At 43.2% G+C, this 22,561-nt stretch overlaps 1 protein-coding gene across 1 annotated transcript in view; it reads left to right on the top strand.

Annotated features, from left to right (window-relative positions):
- Positions 1 to 22,561, top strand: part of col9a3 (collagen, type IX, alpha 3) — a 32,745-nt gene that overhangs the window by 834 nt on the left and 9,350 nt on the right. Inside the window, exons 2-24 of the mRNA XM_084429171.1 lie at positions 42 to 110; positions 688 to 723; positions 1,035 to 1,106; positions 1,243 to 1,296; positions 4,705 to 4,740; positions 5,010 to 5,033; positions 5,213 to 5,266; positions 5,394 to 5,447; positions 5,532 to 5,573; positions 5,832 to 5,888; positions 5,967 to 6,020; positions 6,162 to 6,215; positions 10,853 to 10,906; positions 11,026 to 11,079; positions 11,194 to 11,247; positions 11,351 to 11,404; positions 11,482 to 11,535; positions 11,629 to 11,682; positions 11,924 to 11,968; positions 12,858 to 12,911; positions 13,110 to 13,163; positions 15,574 to 15,627; positions 21,821 to 21,892. Coding sequence (XP_084285297.1) covers positions 42 to 110; positions 688 to 723; positions 1,035 to 1,106; positions 1,243 to 1,296; positions 4,705 to 4,740; positions 5,010 to 5,033; positions 5,213 to 5,266; positions 5,394 to 5,447; positions 5,532 to 5,573; positions 5,832 to 5,888; positions 5,967 to 6,020; positions 6,162 to 6,215; positions 10,853 to 10,906; positions 11,026 to 11,079; positions 11,194 to 11,247; positions 11,351 to 11,404; positions 11,482 to 11,535; positions 11,629 to 11,682; positions 11,924 to 11,968; positions 12,858 to 12,911; positions 13,110 to 13,163; positions 15,574 to 15,627; positions 21,821 to 21,892 — 1,209 coding nt within the window. The remainder of the gene's footprint in view (positions 1 to 41; positions 111 to 687; positions 724 to 1,034; positions 1,107 to 1,242; positions 1,297 to 4,704; positions 4,741 to 5,009; positions 5,034 to 5,212; positions 5,267 to 5,393; positions 5,448 to 5,531; positions 5,574 to 5,831; positions 5,889 to 5,966; positions 6,021 to 6,161; positions 6,216 to 10,852; positions 10,907 to 11,025; positions 11,080 to 11,193; positions 11,248 to 11,350; positions 11,405 to 11,481; positions 11,536 to 11,628; positions 11,683 to 11,923; positions 11,969 to 12,857; positions 12,912 to 13,109; positions 13,164 to 15,573; positions 15,628 to 21,820; positions 21,893 to 22,561) is intronic.

Genomic DNA, 22,561 nt, shown 5'->3' with positions numbered 1-22,561 from the left:
GATTATTCTCGTTCTTGATTTTGTGTTTGCATCCGTTGCAGAGGCCGGGTCCTCGAGGCACACTGGGAACGCCGGGGCCACCAGGACCCCCAGGGAAAGATGGCATCGATGTGAGTTTAGACACAGACACATTATATCTATATTCCATTGCCTTTATTAGTGTTTATTTGCTTCACATTTTAGCCCAAAAAGCGAAAGAACTTCGAAACATTTGTTTTTGACAGATTTTTTAAATTGTCATTATGTGAATTAAATAACTCTCATCATTAATCTTCACGATTGGCAAGGTCGGGGAAAAATTATTTCATTTTCTAAACACCATTGTATTGCAATGTAATGGTTTAACTGTTTAGACAAGCCATGAATCCTTACAGACGTTTACTTGTTAATGGAAAAACTCTCAGGAATTTACGCATGCAAACGATGAAAGCTGTGAATGTTTCCTCAGTAAACGAAAATCTGCTTAGCGCAGGCTGTGGCAGTGCAGTGACAGAGAGCCCATTCATTCAGCCTCAACTCAAACACACGCGTCTAGAGTTTCCCCGACCCCCTCCAGCTCACTCTCCTTCTCTCCAGCTCAGAGCAGCTCTCCAACACAACCTATGTTCATACAGACTCACTTTATGACTGTAGATGAGTGTCTAATGTACTTATGATTGAGAAACTCAGACACTGTAATCTCTGCAGGGAAAACCTGGCCCTTCTGGACTTCCCGGAAAGCCTGTGAGTATCTCCTGATCTTCTGTCAGATCTTCTCGTAACATATGAATCCTAGCACTGATTTACTTTGCTGGTGCAGTGCTAAAGACGCCTCACATCTCTGATGATTCATTGCTTCTCATTTCATTGTGTAGATTTTGTGTCAGTAATGAGATTTTTTGACGACAGCAGCCAAAGCAGATTGCATTACTGCCAAAGACTAAACATGAATCTTTTTTTGTGAAGATGCAATAAATAACATGTAAACATAAAATCGAGACACAGATCATATAGTGTAAGATGCTGTTTTACATCAGTTTGTGTTTGGATGGCAGGGGCCGAAAGGAAAAGCAGGTGGCCCTGGGGCCGCAGGGAAGCCGGGACTGCCTGGCCTTCCTGGTGTGGATGTAAGTCAAGAAGTAACAGCAGCATTTTCAGTGGCACACCCAAACTCTGGGGGATTTTTAACCTCATTTATATAAAGGAAATCATTTAAGCACAGTAAATGTTGGCGTCTGATCATGAAAACGTCATGTCCTGCAGGGTTTGACCGGTCCGGACGGTCCAGCTGGCAAAGATGGACCCCCAGGAGCAGCAGTAAGTAACTCTCTGTTTTTTATAAGTTGAGTAAAATGAGTCCCTCCACACCTGAACATAACCTGGTCACCCACATTTCAGTTTGGAAGTGTCAGGCTAAAGCTCTTCTACTGTAGTATTTGTCTCTGAATCTCTTTTTATTTAAGGGAACCTATAATGCCCCTTTTTACTAGATGTAAAATAGGTCTCTGGTGTCCCAAGAATGTGTCTGTAAAGTTTCAGCTCAAAATACCCCACAGGTCATTTTTTATAGTATGTCCAATTCCCCCTATTTGGTTGTGAGTAAAAACACGCCGTGATCGTGTGTGTACCTTTAAATGCAAATGAGCTGCTGCTTCCTGCCCATTTTCCAGAAGAGGGCGGAGCCTTTACAGCTCATGCTTCAGATACTTCACAACAACAAATCTGGAGAATCTTACGCAGCTAAAATGTTAGAAATTATGTTTAATTAATAAAGAGTCTACCCAATCAGTGCGAAAGGAGGCTTATACAGAGCCGACTAACCTCTGTTCTACGACAGTTATTCCAGCATCCCTCCTCCATCCCAACTCCTCACTCTCAATTATTCCTATCCTAGCCAGGGATGGGGGAGGGTGCTCTGGGTTCGGGCCAAATTCCCCGCTCAGAGCCCTCCTCTTCGACAAATACACATATTTTATACTATATCTGATTATATGCAAGTGTGAGCTCCAGTTTTGTTCTTGTGAAGTATCCGAAGCATGAGCTGTAAAGGCTCCGCCCTCTTCTGGAAAGGGGGCGGGGAGTAGCAGCTCATTTGCATTTAATTGTACAAACACGATAACGGCATGTTTTTGCTCACACCAAAATAAGGGAAATTGGACATGCTATAATAAATGAATCGCCAGTAGTGGTGTTCTGCCTTACATGTTCAAACCAGAGTCGGACACTGATGGAGAGACTTCCAAGGAAGAAGTTACAATGTTTTTGAATGGTTAGTTGATGAATTTATGTAGTTGTTGTGGAGTTAACTTTATTCAGCTTATCGATTAGCATGTTCCGTCATGATCATCTATGAATTGTTGTACAGGTGCTCATGTGGGAACTGTAGGAGGATGTTGGTATCGATCCATCTTTCAGAATCAACTGCAAATCCAGCGTTGAACTGACCCTCGTTTGCCACCAAACTCCTTTGTAGTTTTGATATTCAAACAACCTTTTGTGGTCATAAATCATGTCTTTAGCACAGTGTGCAGCCACCAGCAGATCCTTAGGCAGTTTTAATGAGGATCAGGTGACTTCAGATGAATTCCTCCTAATCCAGCTTGGAATGTGAAGTCATCTTCCCACCACAGGTTTTCTTTTAATTAGTTTCTCGGAATCAGCTGAAATCACCATCATTCTGTGTGGCTGATAGCAGTGAGCTGTGAATTGGGAAGTTAATGTGATATTTAATAACAGAGAAAATGTGTTGCATAATATATGACATTAGCTGACACTGAGCCTCATACTGAAGGACGGGATTTACATTACTGTGATCCTCATTATGAGGCTATTCGGCGAGAGGCGTACAGTTGAGAAATACTATTATTTCTGTGTAAAAACAACTCCATCTAATCAAATAGTGAGAACAAAATGAATTGTCACATATGGAATCTTACATAGAGAAATGTTTTGTTTATGACTACATTTCTGTATATAAGAAATCTAGAAGAAAATAGATGATATGATCAAAAGCGTAAAGGCTGCAGTGTTTGGTCCCGTTCAGTAAACCTGCACCCACAGCACTTACAGAACACCCGACCCGAAGTCAATCTACTACATCAGGTAGACAAGAAATATTCATTTCCTCATGTAACTCAATCCAACCAAAATTAGGTAGTCTGAGTTGATGCATTTAAGAAAAATAGACACGCACCCCAACACCGTAATAATTAAAAGTGAAAAAAGAATCTGTTGTGTAAACGATAACAAACTTCTACCGACATCATGTGAGCAATCATACAGGCTATTTTGAACAAATGTGCATAAATCACACCATAGGCTATACAGACCCTTTAAGGTCTACTCTCCATAAATTAAAAGAATAAATATGAGCCTTTACTGTCATATAATTTGGGGAATATGCTATTTTAGCAGATTCACCTCATTTAAATGTGGTTGTCTCTTGTAAAACTCTGCAGTGTGTACATGACTGGTGATCCTCTTAGCTGCATGAAAAAAAACATATTAAAATTGTGATTCGATTATATACAGAAGGCGAGTAAAGAGCGCTCCCTTTATAACAACCGAAGCTGTCAATCACTTAAGTCGCAGCTAGGGTTGGGTATCAGTTGAATTTTAACGATTCCGATTTTGATTCTGCTTATCGATTCCTAATATCGATTCCTATAAGGTAAAAAAAAAAAACTTAGATATCATTCACATTTAGTCTTATTGCAAAACATTTATTTGTAGCTGAATATCATGAACAAACATCAACCGGCTAAAGAACACTTAAGTTTGCCTGTGGTTTGCAAATACCATAGAAAAACAACTAGTCTAATATACATTTCAAGCATTATTAAAGCATTATTAAAGACAAGTAAACACTCAGTAATTATAAAAGAACAAATAAAAAAATAGCAATCGCAACAAAAGATACCACTGAACAAAGTGGCAAAGTTATTCAGCCAAGAACGAGTGAATTTTCTCTTTGTCTTTTATTGTTTGATTAGTGTTATTGTAGAGACGGCATCAGGAATATTAGGCTCACGGATCCAATATACTGTTACACACGCCTGCAGCTCTGAGAACAGCGTGCGGGTCGTCTCGCGCTTAAATGGTTTAAAATCATATCGAAATGCTCACAAGGGAATCGATAAGAGGAATCGAAATTGACATTTTATAACAAGTATCTGATTCCTGACTTCAATATTCGATTCCCAACCCTAGTCGCAGCCCTATTGGCTACAGTGCTCAACGCTAATTAGAAGCAAGTAATTAGAAACCTTTGGCGGTCTTCACACTACAGTGCGTGAACACAAATAAGCACGGGACCGTTTGAGAGCAGCTGCCTATCGGTGGGTATCGAATTGAGTCAAATTAGTCTTGGCTATTGGACTCACAGTCCGCCCGTGTCTACTGATTCCTGACCATCACCCGTACCACAAATGACAACGTAAATATTATTCCACCCGTTACATCAACTAATAGCGGTTCACCCGTCGGGCTGGTTTACCCGCTGCATGCCCTTCCGTTACGCCACTGCCTGGAGCTATAGTGTTCACAGCTGACTGTGGGATGCATGAGAACGAGTAGTATGTCACTCACAGCACAGGCTCTGTGTGCAAGAGCGGGACAGTTCTGTCGCTGTGAGTTTGAGTGGCTCCTTCATTGGGAAACTGTTTCTGTCGTCTGTTTCTCAGCTGCCAACTGAGACTTACTATTATTATTTTGTTGTTTTTGTAGGGAGACCCAGGACCTCCCGGACCAGATGGACCCCCTGTATGTGCCAAGCATGAGTAAATCCACTGTAAACACAGTCATATGACACTTCAATCACAGGATTAAAAGAGAAGTTCTTCAGTCACACCTGAAAAGTGTAGCTTCTTTATCATATGAAAGTCTCATAAACAATTCAAACCGACTTCCTCATGCAAACAGACCGCCATCATTACTGACACTCTCAAAACATCAGGAAAAATGCAGCATGATGTCATGATAACAAACATTCCCAGGGCTATTCATGAGATGTCCTCTCTTGTCGTCCTCAGGGCAGAGGCAGACCAGGAGCTCTGGTGAGTACAGCCAGTCAGAAACAAGGAGAAGAGGAAGAATTAGCCCAATAATGGCCCTGCGGTCTCAGTTCATGTGCAGCCACAATGAACCCGGGGCCTAATATTGATTCAGTATATTATCCAGCATGGATACTCCACAAATGTAAATGTGTTGAGCGTTTGCTCTTCTCTGATCTCAGGGTCTTGCTGGAGAGAACGGGCTTCCAGGTGGAGCAGGACCTCAGGGGTCGCCGGTGAGTGTGCAAAAATATGTTGTTGTTCATTTGTAATGGATCTACTAGAACGCTGTCTACACTACACACATGAAAAGCACACGTTCAGGTAGAGTGATCAGTGATGCTGGTCTGTGATTGGTTGTAGGGGCCTGAGGGTCTTCCAGGACTTCCTGGTTCTGCAGGCTTAGATGGACCTCCTGTAAGTACTTGCATCTCAAACTAAAAGTGCAGAAACACTTTTATTTTAATAATCCAGTTTTATGTATCATCCTCCTCCTTTTAGGGACTTCCAGGAACTCTTCCTGAAGGCAATGGAGATCTGCTGGTGAGTTAAAATCCCTGTACCGTCCTCCAACACTGTGTGTCCAGCACACACACATCCATCTTCACATGTACGGTCTTACACAGTGTTGAGAGCTCTATTGTAAGTGTAATCCCGTTTTCAACACACATCTCTATTTTATCTTCCTTCAAAATGACTACTGCGTCTGAAGGAAGAGTTTTCTTAATAGGAAGAATAACATCTTCAGCGGTCTTGTTTTTCTTTGCATGCAGATTGATTGCATCATTGTCTTGTTTGTAGTGTCCGGCCATCTGTCCTCCGGGTCCTCCTGGACCGCCTGGGATGCCTGGATTCAAGGTACTCATGATGATAAAACATGTGTCTCTCATTACAGAAGATATCACAGATTGCTGAGCTGCTTCTGTTTTCGTTTAGGGTCATACAGGTCATAAAGGAAGCAAAGGAGAGCTGGGGAAAGACGGTGAGAAGGTGAGATTTTACCACCATTGGAATACATTGAAACACCATTCTAAAGCTTTCCAGAAATTGCACTGAAACTTTTTCAGAAATGTAACAGAAGCAGAAAACAGCTTGTTGTAATGTGTTTCTATCTGCGTCTCTTCCCATCAGGGTGATCAGGGGCCGCCTGGTCCTCCGGGAATCCCAGGGACAGTGGGATTACAGGTGGGAATAATTCACACGCTGTTTTACTGTACCTCAGCTGGACATGCTACACTTACCAAGGCCTTAACTATGTCTTGAACATTTGGGGGAGGCGGAGAATTAAAGGGAATAAAGAAAAATATAGTAGGAAAAGAACTAGAGTTTATTGTAATCGATTTGAATTATTTTCAAATAAATATACACACATTCACTCTTAACCCTCTTTGGTATGCATTATGTTCTAACAATGAAATATTTTTTTCAAATATTACATGAAATACATGAAATTACATGAAATAGCTTACATTTCAATCATCATACAAATCCAAAAATATTTTAGAAAAAATTTTTTTGGGGGATACTTAGGGAAATATGGCAACGCTGTATCACAATGGAAAATGTAGTTTTTCTATAAAATTATGATTGTCTTTTCCGTTTAATTGCACATTTCTTTTAGAAATTGATAGATTTATATACTTGGAACTCATGCAAACCAAAAATAAGTAGATCCCTATCATTTAATCGCTATCATTCCCAATCATTCGGCTAACTCATCCTCACTCTCATCCCATGGAAGAGCTAACTCTGCACTCAATATTGCCCTTTCCTTAAAATATTGCTGAATTAATTTTCTGAAAAGAAGAAATCATTTTGTTGTTTATACATAAATACAACTATACTACAATAAACACTTCAAATAAATAAATAATAAAAAATGCTACTATAAAAAATCCCAATGGGGAAATACATTACTGCAATTCCACTGTGGTAAAGCGTTGCCATATATATTAACATTGATATTTTCTCAATTTATAGTAAAACTATGTTAGACAAAGTTGATTTGTGAATGCAAATATCTAATGTACTTATCAAAGATGCTGCAAAACAATCCCCCTTTAGCAGAGATGTTTAGAAATTAGGTTAATAGAGCATTTTCTGGTGCTCTTCAACAGCAGATAATGAGCAGCAGGTGCGATTGCACTTCAGTTTTTTGCTGAGGAGCCGAGCCGATGAGCTGGCTGTCCCGGCGGGTCGCAGCAGATGTGGCGATGGGACGTACGCCTCCGTTCCCTCCTTCAGGGAACGAGGGATACCATACATAACCGAGACGTTCCCTATCAGTCTGTCACTCTTGACGTACGTAGTGACAGACGAATAGGAATCCCTACCAAAGCGCCACAGCTGCTGGCCCCATCCAGCGCCCTGTGCGAGCCTCTTGCCCCTCCTTGCCTGGAAGGACAATAGGAGAGGGCTAACACAGAGTGTATCTGTCACTGCTGTTCCGTGATAACCCATACAGTGAGAATATTGGATAACACTGCGGAACCCACATTCTTCCCCGAAGTGTTATGTGGCGATATACATATGGACTAACCCGAAGGTTGTACTGCACATGAAATACTGGGTGACTTAGCCCAAGGGAAAGACACAGGCTTCCGATTAGGAGCAGCCGTGGAAGAAATACACATATGGGACCCAGCCTAGACCCGGTTCTCAAGGATTCAACAGATAAAGGCCTGGCACCGGACACTCCACCATGTCCGGGCCGAGGCTTTTGGAGGACTCAACAGGTTTTTCACTCTGGAGCAATAAGGGTGCACAGTAGGGTGCAGAAAGCTGACAGAGCCGGGCCTCTCAGTGCTTCTACCCGTTTAGGGTACACATAGCTCTACACATAGGCTATAATATCTAGCAAATGTGTTAGGTGTCGCCCAGCCTGCAGCTCTACAGATATCTGTTAGCGAGGAGCCACGTGCCAGCGCCCAGGAGGATACAACGCCTCTCGTGGAGTGAGCATGCAACCTGAAATACACAGGGCACGCCTTGTGCTTGGTAAGCATCCACTATCCAGTGGGCCATTCTCTGCTTGGAGACAGCTTTTCCCTTCTGCTGGCCTCAGTAAGAGACAAAGAGCGGGTCTGAGGTCCTGAGACTTTGAGTTCTGTCCATGTACAGACACAGAGCGTGAATGGGACAGAGCAAAGCAAGGGCTGGGTCTGCCTCCTCCAGGGGCAGTGCTTGCAGGTTCACCCCCTGGTCCCTGAAGGGAGTGGTAGGAACCTTGGGCACATAACCAGGCCGGGGTCTCAGTACAACATGGTTGTCACCTGGCCCGAACTCTAGGCACGATACGTCGACTGAAAAGCAGGTCCTTCAGTGCCTTGGCTTGATGGACCTGCAACAATGCCATGGCGTGTATGGCAGACGCCCACTGGCCTTGTAAGCCTTGCCGGTTAAGTCCGACCACCAAGTGGTGTTAGGGCACAGTTGCATAGCAACGGCCCGCTCCACTGGTGGGATACGCGTGTAACCCATAGCCACCCTGCCATCAAGGGTGGTGAGGGAGGAGGCGGCCCGGGAAAGCATGGCCATCATCTCCGGGTCCGACTCGGGCACAAATCGTCATCTGCAGAGAAGTCTGACCCATCCTCCGATGCAGCGACCGACATCTGTTCATCATGGGGAGCGCCGAACGAAACGACTGGTACACACCTCGTGGATTGTCCAGCACGTTCCGTCGGCGGCTCTACTGGCTGCGGAACGTTGGAGGCATGAGGGTTCCTAGGGGGTTGGTTCCCTGAAGGAAGCGCTCTCACCGTAACCCTCAGGTCACGTACTGCCTGAAGCAACCCGCAGAGGAGGGTTAGATCGCGGCAGAGGCGCGGGGACTCTGCCCCTTTGCAGGAACGAGAGTCTCGACCGAAGCTCCGAGATGGTCATCTTCCCACAATGGGTACATCCACGAACTTTGCCTCAGCGCGTTCGACACGCGATACAGCGCTCGTGACCAGGTAACGACCACATCCAGAAACACACAGGTAGAGTGGCACCTTTAAAAAGACACTCAAGCTCGTGTAAGCTCTTTTAGGGACTGCTCTCCTTGGTGCTGAGGCAAGCAGGGGAATGGTCACAGTGAACACAGACAGGAATGTGGACCTGTCGTGCGCTGTCTCTCTTGCTGGTGATCTTACCAGCCGTGAAAACAGCCTTTCAGCGCTCTCATGGCGCACCTTACCAGCTGTAAGAACAGCCTTTTTGTTTTTGCTCAATCAGAAAACAAAAAAGACACAGAGAGAGAGATCGATCACGCTGCCGCGCTGTATCGCCCGCACCAGTTCCTGGAGAGGTCCCGCTGAGAGCTCGCTCGTCTTGAAACACTCTGTTTGTAGAGAACACAGCATCGAAGTGCTCGGCTCCAAAGCAAAGCTGAAGTGCAATCGCACCTTCTGCTCATTATATACCCGTGCTGCGTGGCTGAACAGCTGATGCAAATGATTGCACGCCAATGTGCATTGGCTCGTTTAGTTTCACTCGAAATAGATTGGCCTCTCTGGCGAGATTTCTATTCGTCGGCCACGATGTACGTCGAGAGTGACTGACTGATAGGGAACAGTAATGGAGCACTCCAGATCAGTGTTTTCCAACCTTTTTTTTTTTGTTGCCACGGCACAGTTTTGATGAGTAAAAAATCACATGGCACTCCACTAAGCACTAAAATAAACGAAATTGCACAAATAGCATATTAAAACTGGATATTATTTTAAAAATAGTAATCACATGGAATGTGAAACGAGCTTAAGTCAGGTAGGATCACAATAAGGCCATATAGGTATCTATATGATTTTGTTGGAGAAGATGATAAAACAACAAATTTAGCTACATATCATCGCTGTTGGGCGGAAAGCTCATTTTTGTAAAATAATTCAAGTCATCAAATTCGGTGCTGTGGCTGTATATATGGTCAGACACATGCATGTGTCTTTATAATACTAAGATTTTATGAAAATCAAGCTCAAATGGAGTTACGAGGTTTTTGACCAGCGAATGACAGTGATATATGTTTTGTCCATCACTGGAACTATTGTAGATATATGGGTGCTCGGTTTTTCTTGCCGTTGAATGCATTTAGACAAAATCATATGATATAAGAGATGAAGCACTATGCATAGTATATTTAAAACAGTATATTGGCTGAAACTAGATTACCAGTTAACTAGCACCAGACTAAGACTCTTCTCTGCTCTTCAAATACAAAAAAAAAGCACACAAAAAACATTAGCCTTTAAAGACAGTGTTTCTTGAATAAAAATAATGCTGTACCCTTGTGTTGCAAACAAGCAGAGATGCTCCAAACTGTATGTGGCACTAATAGAGACAGGGTGGAGTAATGAGGTTTGACTGACAGCTTGAGGAGCCAATAGAGTCACAAGCTCTTTTAAATGCTTTTCATTGGTTAAATATTTGTAAAACATTTTTTTTTTTTTTTTACGCCTGGTAATCTGATCATATTAGTGGTCAGCACTGTTTACACCTGGTACTTTGGTCAAATCAAAAGTCTCACTGTTTATTGCTTTTATAAAAGCAATATGATAAAGCCCTGTGTTAAATAGTTCTGTGTAGAAGAACACAACAGAACAGAAAAGAGTAGGATCACATATTGACAATTGCCAATCAATGGAATCTTTTAAAATGGCAACTTCCCAAGTGTCTTATATTGGCTACTGTATTTTACAACTGCTTCAAAAGTGTCTGTGACGTGAAATGTGGTGCATTACTTTATTCAAACATAGACCCTATTGTGTGTTGTGGGAAATGGCGTAATTTTAGGAGCTGTTTTTTTCCTTCCATTCATTCTTTTGTTTGCACTGTCACTGAAGGGCTCTCGAGGGCTGAGGGGTCTGCAGGGTCCCGGAGGACCAGTGGGAGACAGAGTAAGCCCTCAGTAACATCACACTACACGTGTCCTCAACACACAGTTCATTCAAATACATTCAGTCAGGCATATGCAGAGTGATCTCCAAACATCACTCGCATCTACTTCTGTTTGTAGGGATTGCCTGGTTTCAGAGGAAAACCTGGAATTGCTGGCGGCATTGGAAAAACCGTGAGTGTTTCACCCCTCTTTACCTAAAGTTTGCACATTATTCTCATGAATGTGTATGTTAGTGCCACAGTGAATCTCATCAGTAAAGGTTTGCTATGTGTATCTTCTGAATAGGGTGATGCTGGTGAAAGAGGACCTCAAGGTTTCAGAGGGCCCAAAGGAGAGATAGTAAGAAAACTGTGTCATCATATTACTTATTAGATGTAGTCACTTCTAGTTCATATTCTAGGCTTGTTCTTCTGTAATATTGTCAATGTCATCCTCTCAATAGGGAAAAATCGGCCCCAAGGGAGTCCCTGGAGGTGCAGGACCTAAAGGCGAACCTGTAAGGAAATGTATAATTTGCAGGCTGTTATGATGACCGTTAGATTTCCCCATAATAATGCTCTCTGTGGATCTTAGGGCATCCCTGGCAGGGATGGGAAGGATGGGACTCAAGGACTAGATGGTGAAAAGGTAAATGTTTTCTGCTCAGACACATCTAGGCTTCCTTTCGCTGTGTCAGAACGCAGTGACGCTCATGGTGTGTGTGTGTGTGTGTGTCCATAGGGGGACGCTGGTAGACCTGGAGTACCTGGTGAGAAAGGACCTAATGGTCTGCCTGTACGTATTATCATCCATTACACTGTTGAAAAGCTAAGCACACAGATTAAATATTAATATGAGAAAGGAAATATGAATAAGAGATGGTGTAGTTGATGTGATTCTTTTGTCATTCATGCTTGTTTTTAAAATCTGCAAAGGTTTAATTCACCTTTTGGTTGATCTGTTTGATAATTTGAGTAGCTACCTCGGATGTTAGTAGCATTGTACAACTCACAACATGTGTCTGTGTGTAATTCAGGGTTTGCCAGGAAAAGCTGGTGCAAAAGGTGCCAAAGGAGGAGTGGTGAGTATATCAGTCTATTTGCAACTTACCTGATAGCAAGGCATTACTTTATAATAGCTGTAATTAAAGTAAAATGTAATCAGTTTATGATTATATAGAGTCAGCTGAAGGCAGTGTTGTGATAGGCTGATCAGCTGTAAATGTTGTATAATTACACACCTGATTCAGATCATCAGCTTGATCTGTGTGAACTGAAGCTGGTCTCTTAGATGAGAGAGATGTGCAGCGCTGCTGTTGAAGAGTTGAGAAACACTGCTTTCAATCATATTTTTCCTTGTCATCATAGTTTCAGCACAGAAACAACATTTTTTTTTTTATAGGCAGAAATATGTAAAGATTCTTGTTTTATCAGCCAAAGAGGAACACTTCGTTTTTGAGAGACAACATAAGGCATCCTCAGCAATTTATGATAATTATTTCTAAACATCCATTCAATGTAAAATAATGATAAACCTTATTTTTTTTAAAACACAATAATGACTTAATCATGAAAATGTTTGAAACTATTGAATAGAATAAATGAAATAATAAAAAGACACGAGTATTTGGAATTGGAATATCCCTGATCACTCAAGCATCACTTAGCGTGAAACACTTATGGGCTCATTTAGTTGAAGTATGGTTAATTAAGAAATGTATTATGCGTATAATAAAGCAAGAATGCGGATGAGATGTGTTATGTAACCGCAAGGGTTGAAGGGAACATGACTTGATGCTTCAGTGTTTCCCAGCTCAGACTGGGTGCTCGAGGTGTTTTGTTCCTGGTATCACACGTCTTCTTTGCTCTTTGGTCTAGTGTTTCTGAGTCTAAATCAATCAGACTGGAAGACCATTTGAGGTAGATTTTAACTTCAAATGGAATATAATTCAAAAATCCTTCTCCATTCAGGGCAATACAGGAAAGATGGGAGAAGCAGGACCCTCTGGAGAGCCAGGTATACCTGTATGTATCTGACTTTTGACCTGATATGAACAGTTTCTGAGAGCCGTAGTGTGGTAATGCATGCTGATATTCAGCTAATGTTACTGTACTTCTGAATTCTGTGTATATATAATTAGGTCATTTAGTAAGAGGGTTTAAGGCTATTGATACACTGTGTGCTGCTCAGTTGATGGTTACTGAAGATGAGTCCTCCCGCAGGGCGAGATCGGGATCCCTGGAGAGAGAGGAGAAGCCGGACCCAGAGGAGTGGCTGTGAGTAACAGCATGACCGTCACACTCATCAGACACAGGTTTAATTACGGTTGGGAATAGAAAATCAATTCCAATTCTAGAATCGAATTCTTGAGGTCAGGAATGGGATACTTATTATAAAATAAAAATTTCGATTCCTCTTATCGATTCCTTTGTTAGCATTTCAATATGACTTTAAACCATTCAAACGCGAGACGACTCTGTACACACAGCAAAATCCCCAGTGTAAGATTAACACTGCTCAATGTTTATATAATCCACACTCTCAGAGTAACACTGAAGGAGTGTTAAAGTTAATGAGATAATTAAGTGATTGAGTGATGATTGACCATTACTGAAGACACCTGATGTTAACAAGCAGAATCACTGAAGGAGAACATTTAAACGTGTGAGTCGCCATTATGATGATCAGTGTTTGCTTTAGTTGGGCTCTTGACCCTTACTTGTTTATTTTAGGTTTTGTTGGGCTGCTGTACCTGAGTTATAACAGCCAGATGAACAAAGAGAAAAGATGATCTGATGGTGTTGGTTGTGTTTTAACATAATCATTATTTGACCTGAAACACTGAACTCATATAGAGCCTGATTTCTGAGTTAGGTTTACTTTGATTATAGCAGCACTGTCCTTGTACAGCATAACAATTTTAGCCTTTTCAAAGAAATCCAAATGATTTCTTCTTAATAGTTGTTCTGATACCAAAAAAAAAAAAACCTTCTAAAAAAGTCTTTCATGAAGGCGCACACAGACATCAAGAATTAGCGTACAAATCTCAGCAATGGTATTATATATTCAGATAAAGAGATCAACTCTAAACATTAGCTCATTATTTATTCATGCAGCAGAGCATGATGGGAGTCATGAATGAGTTTTGATTGGTGGAACCCAGAATGCACTGCAACATGCTTTATAATTGTCACCATTGTTGAGATTCACAGGCTGATTATTGATGTCTGTGTGTCAAAAAAAAAAAAAATATGTTTGTATAAGAACATTTTTTAAGAAATAATTTGCATTACATTGTAAATGTTAAATTATTCTCTTCAAGGACAGAGCTGCTATAATTAATAAAGTAAACCTAACTCAGTAACTAGGCTCTGTATGAGTTCAGTGAATCAGGTCAAATGACTGTGAAATAATGATTATGTTAAAACACCATCAGATCACCTTTTCTCGTTGTTCATCTGGCAGTTATAACTCAGGTACAGCAGCCAAACTAGATCTAAAGTTACTAATGTAAAGGTCATGAGCTCAACTAAAGCAAACACTGATCACCATAATGGTGACTTACATTTGTGATTTCCTTCAGTGATTCTGCTTGTTAACATCAGGTGTGTTCAGTAATGCTCAATCATCACTCAATCACTTAATTATCTCATTAACTTTAACACTGCTTCAGTGTTACTTATAACACTCTGAGAGTGTGGATTATATAAACACTGAGCAGTGTTGATCTTACACTGGGGATTTTGCTGTGTGTACAGCTATATTGGATCCGTGAGCCTAATATTCCTGCTGCCGTCTCTACAATAACACTAATCAAACAACAAAAGACAAAGAGAAAATTCACACGCTCTTGAGCTTTTGTAAATATATTTGTATTATATATTTTATTTATAAAGTGCAGTGTTATTTTACATTTGATTACAGTTTCTGTACCGAATACTTTTATTTCAAACGTATCTTTGTTCAGTATCTATTTGTTGCGATTGTTAATGTTTTATTTATTCTTTTTAATTACCAATTGTTTACTTGTCTTTAATAATGTTTAAAAAAATGCTTGATATTTATATTAGTAAATGAGGACCCCCATGAAAACGAGATGTTTCATCTCATGGGGTTTATCCTCTAATAAATGTTCATAAATAAATAAATAAATAAATTAGTTAGGCTAGTTGTTTTTAAGTTTGCAATAAGACTAAATGTGAATGATATCTAAGTTTTTTTGTTGTTTTGTTTGTTTTACCTTATTGAAATCGAAATTAGGAATCGATAAGCAGAATCGGAATCGATAAGCAGAATCGAAATCGTAATTGTTAAAACTCAAACGATACCCAACATGTCGTGTAGAGCTTTATAGAGGTGAACTGAGTTTCAGCTTCACCCATCACACATGCGAGTGGATCTGCTTTTGAAACAGTCGAGCTGAACATTTAGCTGATTCTGACACCACAAAACCACAAGTGAAAATTATTAGTGTTTTTTTATCTCCATTTTCCCTTTTATGGTTGAATTGTCTCGAATTCTGTACCTAAGATTGGTTCACAGTATTACCCAGACTCATTTAGAGGTGTATATGCTCCACAATGCTCTGCTGCTAGTCATGTCATGTGCTGCGATTAGCAGAGGCTTTGTGGTTGATCATTGTGAAGCTCAAGGCATGTGATAATGCTTTATCTGTCTGTTTATTAGGGTGGCATTGGACTACCTGGAAACACCGGACCCCAAGGTGTTAAAGGATTCCAGGTAAGCTGCACATGGGAATATTTCATGGGATAATGTCAGGTGCAACAACGGGGAAACTCTAATAAGTGTAGTCTATGGTATCACAGTCAGATCTCACTGTTCGCACATAACACTGTTTTTCTGGAAAATAAGTTTCTCCTGAATAAGACACACCGAGTCAGAATTGCATTGTTGAAAGAAATAAAACACAGATAAGTTGTATTTTATTATTACATTCAGAAATCATATCATATAAAATGAAACGTTTGCAAATGTTTTAAACACTATAAACATGTATTTTATTTCCCTTCCTCCACAACAAATCCTTCACATCTAACAGTACACAGAACATGAGTGAAAAATATAAGAATAAAATAAACATAAATTATAGCGTCATTCATTATAAACACCAAGCCCAGACAAATTAAAGGAAGAACAATTACCAGCGTGTGGAAAATGCATTATATTAATAAACTTTATGTGTCTTACCTTGACTAACAAGCTGAAACTGTACAATGTGAATGAAGAGAGGTGAGATAAAAACTGAAACCCGCGGGATAAAACATTTCTGTACGTGCCATAACTCACCAGCATTTACAGAATTAGAACATTCATAATTTCTGTTAATTTGACAAGGAAAAATCTATGATCTTTAGCGTTCTTCTGTTTGACCACATCAGAGGATGTGAATACAAGGATTAGCAGAGAAACAAGAGATTCCTTGTGAAGTCCTCATGAAATATATCTGGAAACTCAGCTTATATAACTCCGCTATAGAGCACAACATGTACCGCTCATTCGGCACTAATACATGTTTCCCTATGGGTGCTGAACTATAGTTGATTACCTAAACAAGACTTCTCGTGTTTATCAGTGTCCACGTAGTGCAGTCTTGACATGCCCAGTCATACATCTAGAAATGTGCAGTTATAATCATAATGATTGTTGTCATTTGAGAAGTTTATTTTTTATTACACTTTGACCTATAAGAGCTCTCCTACGTATGGTTTGTTTTACCACATCTATTATAGGCTATTCATCATATAATTTAACACTCTTCTGGCTGCATTATGAAAACTAGTTAAACAAGAAACTTCCCTCAAAAATTAAAACAATGAAATTCCTAATAGTATTTCTAATAATTTCAAATGATGTTTTTTTTATTAAAACAACAGCAAGACTTTGTATCATCACACAGAGTGCATTTACTCAGCAAACACATTTGCAAACAATAGTCAAGATTCAGTATTTGTATTTGTACAGTTCATCACTGAGAGGGTTTGATGGCAGAGTTAGTCCTCGTGAAGGAACAGACTGAATGAAGGTACTCTCATAAAGCAGAATATCTCAGAGAGAGATCGCTGAACTTCAACAAGCAGGAACATGTTGGCGTCATCTTGTCATCGTCACGCCTAGTCATGAAAAAAAAAGCATTTGTTTGAACAAAAAAAACAAAAACACAATGTTTCCATGTATGTGGACAGATCCGATATATTCCCGTCAATGTGAGTCGTGCGTCATTGAAGAAGCGATGGTGGTGATGACATCAGCTGATCACATGACTCTTTCAGCGCTCAGAAACTCAGGCGGACCCCAGCCGCGATCACATGACTCTTTCAGCGCTCAGAAACTCAGGTGGACCCCAGCCGTGATCACATGACTCTTTCAGCGCTCAGAAACTCAGGCGGACCCCAGCCGTGATCACATGACTCTTTCAGCGCTCAGAAACTCAGGCGGACCCCAGCCGTGATCACATGACTCTTTCAGCGCTCAGAAACTCAGGCGGACCCCAGCCGTGATCACATGACTCTTTCAGCGCTCAGAAACTCAGGCGGACCCCAGCCGTGATCACATGACTCTTTCAGCGCTCAGAAACTCAGGCGGACCCCAGCCGCGATCACATGACTCTTTCAGCGCTCAGAAACTCAGGCGGACCCCAGCCGCGATCACATGACTCTTTCAGCGCTCAGAAACTCAGGCGGACCCCAGCCGTGATCACATGACTCTTTCAGCGCTCAGAAACTCAGGCGGACCCCAGCCGCGATCACATGACTCTTTCAGCGCTCAGAAACTCAGGCGGACCCCAGCCGCGATCACATGACTCTTTCAGCGCTCAGAAACTCAGGCGGACCCCAGCCGCGATCACATGACTCTTTCAGCGCTCAGAAACTCAGGTGGACCCCAGCCGTGATCACATGACTCTTTCAGCGCTCAGAAACTCAGGCGGACCCCAGCCGTGATCACATGACTCTTTCAGCGCTCAGAAACTCAGGCGGACCCCAGCCGTGATCACATGACTCTTTCAGCGCTCAGAAACTCAGGCGGACCCCAGCCGTGATCACATGACTCTTTCAGCGCTCAGAAACTCAGGCGGACCCCAGCCGTGATCACATGACTCTTTCAGCGCTCAGAAACTCAGGCGGACCCCAGCCGTGATCACATGACTCTTTCAGCGCTCAGAAACTCAGGCGGACCCCAGCCGCGATCACATGACTCTTTCAGCGCTCAGAAACTCAGGCGGACCCCAGCCGCGATCACATGACTCTTTCAGCGCTCAGAAACTCAGGCGGACCCCAGCCGTGATCACATGACTCTTTCAGCGCTCAGAAACTCAGGCGGACCCCAGCCGCGATCACATGACTCTTTCAGCGCTCAGAAACTCAGGCGGACCCCAGCCGCGATCACATGACTCTTTCAGCGCTCAGAAACTCAGGCGGACCCCAGCCGCGATCACATGACTCTTTCAGCGCTCAGAAACTCAGGTGGACCCCAGCCGTGATCACATGACTCTTTCAGCGCTCAGAAACTCAGGCGGACCCCAGCCGTGATCACATGACTCTTTCAGCGCTCAGAAACTCAGGCGGACCCCAGCCGTGATCACATGACTCTTTCAGCGCTCAGGTGGACCCCAGCCGTGATCACATGACTCTTTCAGCGCTCAGAAACTCAGGCGGACCCCAGCCGTGATCACATGACTCTTTCAGCGCTCAGAAACTCAGGCGGACCCCAGCCGTGATCACATGACTCTTTCAGCGCTCAGAAACTCAGGCGGACCCCAGCCGTGATCACATGACTCTTTCAGCGCTCAGAAACTCAGGCGGACCCCAGCCGCGATCACATGACTCTTTCAGCGCTCAGAAACTCAGGCGGACCCCAGCCGCGATCACATGACTCTTTCAGCGCTCAGAAACTCAGGCGGACCCCAGCCGCGATCACATGACTCTTTCAGCGCTCAGAAACTCAGGCGGACCCCAGCCGTGATCACATGACTCTTTCAGCGCTCAGAAACTCAGGCGGACCCCAGCCGCGATCACATGACTCTTTCAGCGCTCAGAAACTCAGGCGGACCCCAGCCGCGATCACATGACTCTTTCAGCGCTCAGAAACTCAGGCGGACCCCAGCCGCGATCACATGACTCTTTCAGCGCTCAGAAACTCAGGTGGACCCCAGCCGTGATCACATGACTCTTTCAGCGCTCAGAAACTCAGGCGGACCCCAGCCGTGATCACATGACTCTTTCAGCGCTCAGAAACTCAGGCGGACCCCAGCCGTGATCACATGACTCTTTCAGCGCTCAGAAACTCAGGCGGACCCCAGCCGTGATCACATGACTCTTTCAGCGCTCAGAAACTCAGGCGGACCCCAGCCGTGATCACATGACTCTTTCAGCGCTCAGGCGGACCCCAGCCGTGATCACATGACTCTTTCAGCGCTCAGGCGGACCCCAGCCGTGATCACATGACTCTTTCAGCGCTCAGGTGGACCCCAGCCGTGATCACATGACTCTTTCAGCGCTCAGAAACTCAGGCGGACCCCAGCCGTGATCACATGACTCTTTCAGCGCTCAGAAACTCAGGCGGACCCCAGCCGTGATCACATGACTCTTTCAGCGCTCAGAAACTCAGGCGGACCCCAGCCGTGATCACATGACTCTTTCAGCGCTCAGGTGGACCCCAGCCGTGATCACATGACTCTTTCAGCGCTCAGGTGGACCCCAGCCGTGATCACATGACTCTTTCAGCGCTCAGGCGGACCCCAGCCGTGATCACATGACTCTTTCAGCGCTCAGAAACTCAGGCGGACCCCAGCCGTGATCACATGACTCTTTCAGCGCTCAGGTGGACCCCAGCCGTGATCACATGACTCTTTCAGCGCTCAGGTGGACCCCAGCCGTGATCACATGACTCTTTCAGCGCTCAGGCGGACCCCAGCCGTGATCACATGACTCTTTCAGCGCTCAGGCGGACCCCAGCCGTGATCACATGACTCTTTCAGCGCTCAGGCGGACCCCAGCCGTGATCACATGACTCTTTCAGCGCTCAGGCGGACCCCAGCCGTGATCACATGACTCTTTCAGCGCTCAGGCGGACCCCAGCCGTGATCACATGACTCTTTCAGCGCTCAGAAACGCCGCTTCTCTCTTTTTCTCCGCCTTAAGAGAACCGTTAAAGATGGTGCAGAAAGCAAAAGCTTCTGTAAATCACTTCTGTTTTCACTTCCTCTTCAGCCGAAGCTTGTCTGGGTCAGTACGTCCACCTTGGGTTGTTTCGCCAAATGTACCGTGTAGATGCAGATATCGAATGTGGAAATGAGTCCTTAGAGCAAACCAATGTCAAACAACTGCCTGAATATATATATATATAGCACTCATAAGTCTAATTAACATGCAACGTGATAATAAAATCGCTTACATTTTGACCATTAGCACAAATCATTTTTACAGCAGAACTATTTAGGAGGTTTATTTTGGTTTATTATCAAGGATATTTTCAATGAAATGCAAAATGGCCAGTGACAAGTATGGGATCATTGAACTGGCGCTGCAACACAATGGGCCCTATTTTAACGATCTGAAACGCAAGTATCAAACGCGAAACGCAAGTAACTTTGTGGGCGGGTGTTGGGCGCTGTTGCTCTTATACCGGCAGGATAAATTACTCTTAAGCCCCTTTCACACAGCGCATTGAACCCGGGAAATTGCTGGCAAATTGCCGGAACGCCTTCTGTGTGAACGCAAACACGACCCGGGTTTAATGCCGGGTTGGGGACCCTAGTAACATTGCCGTGTTCAGTCCCGGAACGCGCGCTGTGTGAACAAAAGCCGTAATAATGCCGTGTCGTAGTGATGACGCTGAAGCCGGGATCGTTCGCCAGCTGTGAAACGGTACGAAATGCGCAATTTTATGATCGAATCAGAGAAATAAATGCACAAGCGTGGTTTCTCGAGAGAGAGAAATCGCAGCTCATAAGCAAACTGAAGACGCTGCTGAGACATTACAAGTCACATCGATGTCACGTGTCTTTCCGGGACATACACGGGTTGTGTGTGAACGCGCTCTCTGATTCCGGAAAATCACTGGCAGTGTGAATGAACCAAAATCAAATGAACCCGGGTCAAATCCCGGGTCACTTTATCCGTGTATTTTCCGGAATCTCTGTGTGAAAGGGGCTTTACAAAGTCAATTGCGCTGGGTGCAAGATAGGGCCCTCGGTGTCACAGTTGAGCTGAAGATAGAAGAACCTGGAACATTCCCACACTCTTCAGCTGTCTTCAGGGCATGGCAATTACTTCAGATTCATTATAACCAACAAACATGACCCAGGGATTTCTACGATTTTAGATTTTAGATTTCTACGATTTTAGTTCATGCAGAATGACAATTCAGTCTATTAATTGGCGAGCGTGGTGTTGTGGAAGCTGTTTGAACTGCATAACAGAGAATTGTTTTTTTAAAATTGCTGTTTGTGCTTGTTCATGTATGGCAAATGTTCATTCTTTTCCTTTTCTAATAATGATGCAAAGGTGTGACAGGGTCCTTATATTCTCAGTGTTCTGGAGGATTATGATGGGGTTTGGCGATGGAAAAGGGATCATTATTTAGCACAGGGTTCCTCAAACTCGGTCCTGGAGGGCCACTGTCCTGCACAGTTTAGCTCCAACCCTGATCAAACACACCTAGCTGTGAGTTTCTAGTGATCATCCTGAAGACATTGATTAGCTTGCTCAGGTGTGTTTGATCAGGGTTGGAGCTAAACTGTGCAGGACAGTGGCCCTCCAGGACCGAGTTTGAGGTTATCTTGAGATCTCACACACGAGAACAGCTGACCGACACACACCCAGGGTCATCTCATCCACTGTAGGAATTTTAATGACAGTGATTACAATTCATAAATGTTATTAAAATGCATGCATCTTTTTGCCTTCCCATGCAGGGTGTTAAAGGAGCGCTGGGCGACCCAGGTCTGCCGGGTCCGACTGGAATCAGAGGCGGGTTTGGGGAGCGGGTGAGTTTTAATGAGGAAACATCAAGGCTTTTAAACTAGAGGAGATTTCTCTGTCAAGCCAACGTCACATTTCTTTTCTAGTAGTTAGTTGTTTTGTGAAGCCCGTGTGTTAGCGTGGCGTCGCCTGAGGCTTCTGTCCGCCTCTCCGCAGTCACAGCTTTCCCAGTAAGGGACCATATTTGCCCCTTAAATACCTTTATAAAATAAATAATGCTTTAATCTTTTCAATAGAGAAGCTCAGGGGTCCATATGCAATGATGGTAAAACGAAGTGATGCTTTTAAATATTAATTTAACCGGCATTAGGCTGCAGTAAGTCACTGTCTTTATGACATCGAGTCAATCATTCATTCAGTAACGAAGCAAGTAGCTGTAATCATGAACGACTCACTGACTCACGATTCGTTCACAAACACTGCTGTGTGCTTCAGGTCTGCGGTGGCTTTCGGTGGAGGGAAAATAGTGACGATGCTGAGTTTAAAATGACCATCACTTAATATTACCCTTTCATTTGCTGAACTGTTGTATAAAATCAATGGCACGTTTGCAATCGTGTGGATCTTCAGGAAACATTGCATTCCTGCTCGTGTAATACATGACCAACATTAAAAACAAGAAATCACACAAGACAGTCTGTGTATCGAAGAGAGTTTGAATCTTATATCGATCT

The sequence above is a fragment of the Rutilus rutilus genome (genome assembly GCF_951802725.1).
Source record: "Rutilus rutilus genome assembly, chromosome: 13".
Lineage (NCBI taxonomy): Eukaryota > Metazoa > Chordata > Actinopteri > Cypriniformes > Leuciscidae > Rutilus > Rutilus rutilus.
The sequence above is the reverse complement of the archived record's forward strand: the minus strand, read 5'-3'. Positions and strand labels throughout refer to the sequence as shown.